Here is a 7,463-nt window from a genome sequence, read left to right as displayed (position 1 = left end):
GATATGAAATTTCGCAATTTTTAAATATTTTAAAATAAAATTGTCCCGTCATTTTTAAAAATTGTATTTGAAACAGCAACATTCTGAAGTTCTCAAAATAAATTTTTTTTTAAATTTCAAAGCAAATATTTTGAAATTCAAACATTTGAAGCGAAAAAAACTTTAGTTTTAAAAGATTAAAAAGTTTTAGAAACGCGCATTTAACACTATACTTTTAAATGATAGATATTCTAAAGATAATGAATTTCTTATTAATAACAATTGTTCAAAATTGTTGTTGCCAACATTATTTCATGTCGAATTCTTTCAATTCTAGTATTCAGGTAAAACTCAAAATTGTCCGTGGTTAACCCCTCGATTGAAAATAAGGAAGAAAATGAATTTAGATGCTTATTGCAAATCAGATTAATTTTAAAGAATAATTTGGATTTGAATAATTTCTAGCACTGCTGTCATAGGACCTGCCGTAGGCATAAACCAGCCTTTAGTGGATCCTGCCGATATCGTCTGAATCGAGATTTAAGCTCGATCTTCGTATGCCTCGATGAAGGCTTTATAAATACCTTTTTCCTGCACAAAATGTAAACTAAAACCGAAACTACAATGCCTTTTATTGAAAAGGCAAATGCTAGACTTATACAAGAGTTGTGACAATTTTAACACTTGCTATCGTTAAATAGCAAGATTAATTAAAAATAAAATAAAAAGGAAGATGCGACTCATGAAACGTAGGCGTTTTAATATTAGGGCGACTCTTAATAAATAAACAGGACTCGAAGTTCTTGTGTCTTTTGGAGAATTTTCTACTGAATCAATTACGTTTTGCCTTCATCAAATCCAATTTACGTCATGAAATTATTCAAAATAGATTCTTTATCAAAGAACTTCGAGAAAAAGGGATCGTCTTAAAAAAAAAGCAATCCGTAAAAAATATTAGATACATTTTTTAGATAAGAGAATACTGATAAATATTAAAGATAATAGGGTCGATAAGAAATTGAGGATTTTCAGCGTTACGAAGTTTTTAGACTTACACCAAATTCCGAAAAATATACGGAATATTTTGATAGAAATATTTTCCGTAATGTTGGTGTCTGCGAAAAATATTTTGGGTTGTCGCGTTAACCCAAAATTGTAAAGCTTTATATTTCTTTGAGTATTTAATAGTATTGGAGATTAAGTGGAAATTAATTTATAAATTTTTAAATTAAATTGGATTTTGACAAAAAATTTCATAATTAAGAATAGTATATTTTATGTACATTTTACCTGGAAAGATATGTTTTTAGCGATAAAAACGAAAAAGAGTGTTGTGAATTAATTTAATTTCTCTTCATTCAAAGCAGCATTTAATAATTTACTGACTGTACTTCGAGCATTTTTATCGAAAGAGCACATTGTACAGAGAAAAAAAATCAGGAAGATATATTCTGGATTAGTTCTGATTTTTTTCTCTCGCAAAATCTTCACCTTTGATTAATGAGACAAACAGAACAAAGTTGTACATAAATGCAAAAACGTCACGCGAGATCACTGATTTTTTATAAAGGTCCGTTCTCGTTCTATTTTAAGTGTAGCATATTATTATAATTAGGATTGTAAAATTTCGTAGCCTTTAAGAAATTCGTTGATTTTAGAGTTTAATCAGTATTTGTAAAGTGCAATCTAAGGAATGACGATCAATCTGCAAATTCGCCAACGTCACAATAAATAATTTCAATGCGGTAATATTAATTTTAATTGACTTAAGAATATTAAAGGATTAAAAGTTGAAAAGATCCGAGCTTAAAATTTGTATTTTAATATTCTTAGATTAATTCAGTTTAAAAATTACTGCAGTCACAGTGATAAATTACAATTAATCGTTAGATATACTCTTCATAAGATTTCTCTTAAAATATAAATTTCCGCGTATCGAAGTCAAATCGTTTTTCAATTCATAATTTGCTTTTTTTCAGACAACTTTGTAAGACAAGGAAGTATATTTATTAAATCTATACCTTAATTATAATTTCTACAGTATCACACGAGGAATTAATTATTTACAGATAAAATATACTTATATTTTTAAAAGCTGAAACCATATCTTTCGATCCACTTGAGTCCCTCAACTGTACTGGCTTTTGGTGTGTACTCAAGACCGACATAGCCGTTGTAACCTTCCTTTTCAAGGAGAGAGAATAGGTACACGTAATCTAATTCTCCGGCCGTGTCTGGCTCGTGTCGGTCGGGAACTTGGGCCACTTGAACATGTCCTGCAAAGTTAGGTATTTTAGCAACTATTTTAGATTTTTTTTTTTGACTTTGGATAATTTCAAATTTAAAGCGTTTACGGGGTAACCGTTTTAATCACATACAAAAATTCCCGGTTCACAAACTTTTTTTACGGTCAATGAAGCAATTAAAAGTGAGCTACTAATCATTTTAAGAAATTTTAAGCTAGAAATATAAAAAATTGTACGATTAAATTTTTGTTTTAAACTGAAAGCTTCCTGAATTAAAAGTTTAATTATTTCCATTTTAAATAGTTTTAAAATCCTTTAAAGGCTTCAACATTTTAATTAAAAATCTTGAAACATCTATTTCAAGTTTCAATTATTTTTGAAATTTTTTCAGAACTTCTAAATATCTTTTATAATGATTCGAATTCTTCCTACATTTTTTTTAATCCTGCAAAATGGAAAATATGTTTGGCAATATTGGAAATTTTTTTCCCCCTAAGAATCTTAAGAAAATGTTTTCTATTCTTTTGAAGCCTTTCAAAATTCTTAAAAACTTCTAAAATTTTTAATTCGAAATCTGCAAAAACCTATATTTTGTATTTAAAAAATCTGGATTTTGTTGGTATACGTAGACACTTCTTTTAAATTATTTTAAATCATTACCAAAAATTTTTTATTAATTTTTTTCTAGGAATTATAGATGTTCAATATTTATAACACATCAAAATTTTATAATTTTACTTGGAAATTAAATTTTTTCAAATAGAAAAATTAAAATTGTAACGTTCAATGTTTATTTTTTTTGTTTTATTTTGAATATTTGATACTGATTATTGTATATATTGATATTGATATGAACAATCAAATTTTTTTATAAATAAAATGTAATTGTAATACAATTTGACTTGTAGTAATTTCATTAATTTTATAAATAAAAATGGTAATTGTTTAAATTCGGGAATTTTCTAGTTTGGATATTTGAAAATTTGAAAATTGTCTGCAAAGGCCTGAAATTTTACATTCGACATTCTGTAGAAAAGTTTGTACAAGAAAAATCATTTGAAAGTCTTATACAAAATTACAATAAACAGAAAAAAAGGAAAATACTACTTCTATAATTTAATTAATTTTTTCTAGGAATTATAGATGTTCAATATTTATTACACATCAAAATTCTATAATTTTACTTGTAAATTAAATTTTTCAAATAGAACAATTAAAATGGTAACGTTCAATGTTTATTATTTTGAACATTTGATTTATGTTACCGATTTTACATAAACAGTCAAGTATGTCTAAATAATCAGCAATTGTTATTTTTCTAAATTACATTTCAAATTTTAGGCTAAACGATATTTTAAATTTGACCAAATCCTTTAATTATGAATATATTATTTTGAAGTTATTTTAAAATTGAAAATAGTTTATAAAGTTTTAATCGAGCGTTTACATTTGTTTAACTACACTAAGAATTTCGAAATTCCAATTTGAAACAATTTAACTTTCAACGTTAAAATCTCGAAATTCTTAAATTTTGAATTGATTCCGAATCGTCTTGAAAGATTAATTATTAGTCAGTTATTAATCCTTAATTTATAGAATTTTAAAAATCATTATTTATATTCACTTTTGTTCAACTAATAAGGTTTTTTTATCCAAAATTATCGATTTCAAACGCCACTAATTTTTCATTTTTTAAGCCTTTAAAACTGTATTTTAAAATTCTTCAAATGAAAAATGTACGCTTAAAAATTAATATTCAAAATAGAAAATTTGTAAGTGAAAGACTTTCGAATTACGCAACATAAACTGAATGATATGATTTAAAAGGAGAAAAATCCAACTGATTATTTTTTTAAACTGTTGAAATCAAACTTGGAGAAATTTTTTTCTAAAAACTTGTAAAATTCCCGGTCAAAAAATAAATTTACTGTCATTTCCCGGTCCAGCGGCCACCCATGTTTTCAAATTTATAGAACTTTTAAGTGAAAGCCATAATATCATTTAAATACAATTCAAAGTAACAAAAAAAAATTGGGAGAATGCAAACTTTAATAAATGTAAAAATAGACAATAATTTAAAATTAAAAATGCTTAAAATTGAATTTTTTTGAAATGTATAAGTTTCAAACTCAAGCAGTTAAATTTAGAAGAAAAACTATAATGAGCTAGAATTTAAAAAGTATTGTCAATTGAAAATCTTGATAGGGGCGCCAGAAAAATTCCAAAAAATAAAATTCCCGGCATTGTAAAATTTCTCGATCAATAAAATTCCCGAAGTTATAAAATATACGAAGTAGAAATTTTCCGAATTTGAACAATTATTTTTTAATCAATATTATTTATTAAAAATAAAATAATGAAGTATTTTTTAAAAAGAAATTCCTTTAATATTTAAAGTTCTTTTACAATTCTTGTTTGAAATTAAAATAACAATTGAAAAAAAATTTATTTATGGAAAAAAAAGTTAAAAAGAAATTTCGATATAAGTTACTGCAAAATTGAATCCAACAAAGTTGGTTTGAGAAATGTTATTAGATTCGGTGAAAATTGAAAGAGAATTTGTTTTCGTTTGAGGCAAACGTGTTTTTAATTTTACAAAAACTTTAAACAATACGAAAAATTCTCTGATAAAAAAATATTTTATTATTGTATTTTCAGTAAATAAATAATTTTTATTACAAAAATTCATTTAAATTCTGTGATTTTATAATTGGACAATATTATGAACTGTTGGGAATTTTATTATTTGGGAAATTTATAGTTTCGGGAATTTTCTTTTTTGTGATTTTCAGTTGTTTACTTCAGAGTTTAGAATTAAAAATTTCAAAACTTTTTAATAAATAAAAATGGTAAATGTTTAAATTCGGAAATTTTCTAGTTTGGATATTTTAAAATTCGAAAATTGTCTGCTAAGGGCTAAAATATTAAATTCGAAATTCTGTAGCAAAGTCTGTATAAGGGAAATAATTTGAAAGTCTTATAAAAAATTTCAATAAACAGTAAAAAAAGCAAACTACCACTTCTATAATTTAAGGTTAATTCGAAATAACCTTCATAGAACGCAGAATTATCAATATAATTTAATGGACTTTCTTTAAACCTTCTTCTAACTCCCGATTCCTAAAAAAATAATCTTTTCGAAATTTTAATTAAAAGTTGGAGACCTGAAAATTTTGAATTTAATTTACTTACCAGTGTAAGGTAGACATTCGCGAATTACGCGGGTGAGGTTTCCACAAATTTGTTGCAGATGGAAAACATCTAGCATAATTCTCAGGTACGGACTGTTTATCTTTTTAACAATTGCCAATGCTGAAACAAATGTTGTCCGTTTTGAAAAATAAAAATCTGAATGTTTGTTGCATTAAATTACTTTGTAATATTTACCTTTTTCAGCACTATCCATATAGTAGTTTGGAAGATCGTATGGGTTTATGGGTTCAATTAAACCCATAATATCATTGGCTTCAAATTTGCTGACCGCATGCCTAATATTACGTTCGAAGACCTCGTCATTTGCTTTTGTGAGCACCTCTACGCTTCCCGCCATTATATGGATTCTGAAGGACGTTGTAAAAAACAGAATATATTTTCCGGAGACTCATGGCGAAATTTGTATATTTTTCTATGAAAATTAAAACTAAAAGTATACACTTACTTTTTACAGCTTAGAGCCTTTGCATATTCAATGGTAAGGTCAACGCTCTTTTCAAAATTTTCTTCTTTTCCAGGAATGGCGGCGAATCCTACTTCTCCTTTATCTACATCACCTAATTTAAAAAAAATATATTTACAATAAAATTGTTACCATACATAATATGAGTAACATGACCTATAAAAATTTTGTAAGTACAGTGAAGTCTTTTCTATTTCAAAGGACACGAAACGTAAAGATTTGAGAATTTTGGGGCTGGAGAGGCCCCCCACCTCTACCGCGATTCGTCAGGTTATTTTTGTCAAATGTCTTTCATTGGCTGCCCCGGCCTTGTAGCGATGCACGCGCTGTAAGCAACTTTTTCAACTGCGCATGTACCAAAATGCGCAGGTTTATTTGAAATCAATAAATCCTATAAATAATTATTTTTACACAGATAAATATTTAAAACATATTTTCACTTTAAAAAATTAAATTGAATCAAAGAAATAGCTCATTTCTTTCAATATATTATTATTAATTAATTATTTGAATGTTTATACACTGCCGTGCAAAATTTATCTTTTTACTATATCATAAAAGCTTATGAGTATAAATCGTAAAAATTTTCTTTTCGAATTGCAAGAACTTCAAGTTGGAAACACTTGAAAACATCTGTAGGCAAATCAGAATCAAAATTGAATTGATATATATTTTGAGGAAATTACATAGAAACTTGATAATTATATGTTTCATATATTTTAGAAAAATATTTTTGTTAAAAAAAGGAATATTGCAATTTTTCAACTTTTTTGTTACGACTTCAAATTCTTGCAATTCTATAAAATTTTTGTTTTCGATTTACACTCATAAGCTGTTGTGATACGGTGAAAAAATAGCTTTAAAATGAGCCACATTTTTCGGTACATGCACGGTGTAAAAAGAAGCGGTCCGATAGCATCACTGCATACATGTAAGTGATTTTCAAGTGTTTTTGTTGAAGTTTTCAATGAAAAAAATTTATTTTGTATCAAATATTTCAATTTTCGACAAAAATATGAACTTTCAACTACAAAAATTAATTTTCTACCAAAAGACGAATTAGTTTTCAACTAAAAGAGATCAATTTTAAACCCAAAATAAAACATGCAATAATATCTTTAATTTAAAAAATTAATTTTTAGCAACAACAAAAAAATACTTTAGAAAAAATAAATGTTGTAAAAAATAGTTGAATTTTCAACAAGAATGAATATTCAGTTTACAAAAAATTAATTTTTAACCAAATAGCTGAATTTTAACCGTAAAGATTAATTTTCTATCAGAAAAGACGAATTTTCAACAAAATGCATGAGTTTTGAACTAAAAAAGAAAAATGTTTAACCAAAGATAAATCATGCAATATTATCTTTAATCTAAAAAATTAATTTTAAACAACAAAAAGAATTTTAAAAAGTAGTTGAATTTTTAACGAAAGAAGTGAATTTCCAACCATAAAGATTAATTTTCTACCAGAAGACTAATTTTAAACAAAATACTCGAGTTTCTAAATAAAAACGATAACTTTTCAACTAAAAATGAAATAATTATATTTTTAGTTTATA

At 25.8% G+C, this 7,463-nt stretch overlaps 2 protein-coding genes across 6 annotated transcripts in view; one reads left to right on the top strand and one right to left on the bottom strand.

Annotated features, from left to right (window-relative positions):
- Positions 1-2,068, top strand: part of LOC117172533 (palmitoyltransferase ZDHHC15B-like) — a 37,031-nt gene extending 34,963 nt beyond the window's left edge. For all 4 annotated transcript variants that reach the window (XM_033360568.1, XM_033360567.1, XM_033360563.1 and 1 more), the window contains one exon: positions 445-2,068. In XM_033360568.1, the coding sequence (XP_033216459.1) occupies positions 445-458 (14 nt within the window). In that variant the 3' untranslated portion in view covers positions 459-2,068. The remainder of the gene's footprint in view (positions 1-444) is intronic.
- The window catches only part of LOC117172532 (putative hydroxypyruvate isomerase), an 11,822-nt gene continuing 6,326 nt past the window's right edge, over positions 1,968-7,463 (bottom strand). For both annotated transcript variants that reach the window (XM_033360562.1, XM_033360561.1), the window contains 4 exons: positions 5,884-5,995; positions 5,613-5,785; positions 5,418-5,537; positions 1,968-2,255 (listed from right to left, as the gene is read on the bottom strand). In XM_033360562.1, the coding sequence (XP_033216453.1) occupies positions 2,068-2,255; positions 5,418-5,537; positions 5,613-5,785; positions 5,884-5,995 (593 nt within the window). In that variant the 3' untranslated portion in view covers positions 1,968-2,067. The remainder of the gene's footprint in view (positions 2,256-5,417; positions 5,538-5,612; positions 5,786-5,883; positions 5,996-7,463) is intronic.

The sequence above is a fragment of the Belonocnema kinseyi genome, chromosome 5, assembly GCF_010883055.1.
Source record: "Belonocnema kinseyi isolate 2016_QV_RU_SX_M_011 chromosome 5, B_treatae_v1, whole genome shotgun sequence".
Classification (NCBI taxonomy): domain Eukaryota; kingdom Metazoa; phylum Arthropoda; class Insecta; order Hymenoptera; family Cynipidae; genus Belonocnema; species Belonocnema kinseyi.
The sequence above is the reverse complement of the archived record's forward strand: the minus strand, read 5'-3'. Positions and strand labels throughout refer to the sequence as shown.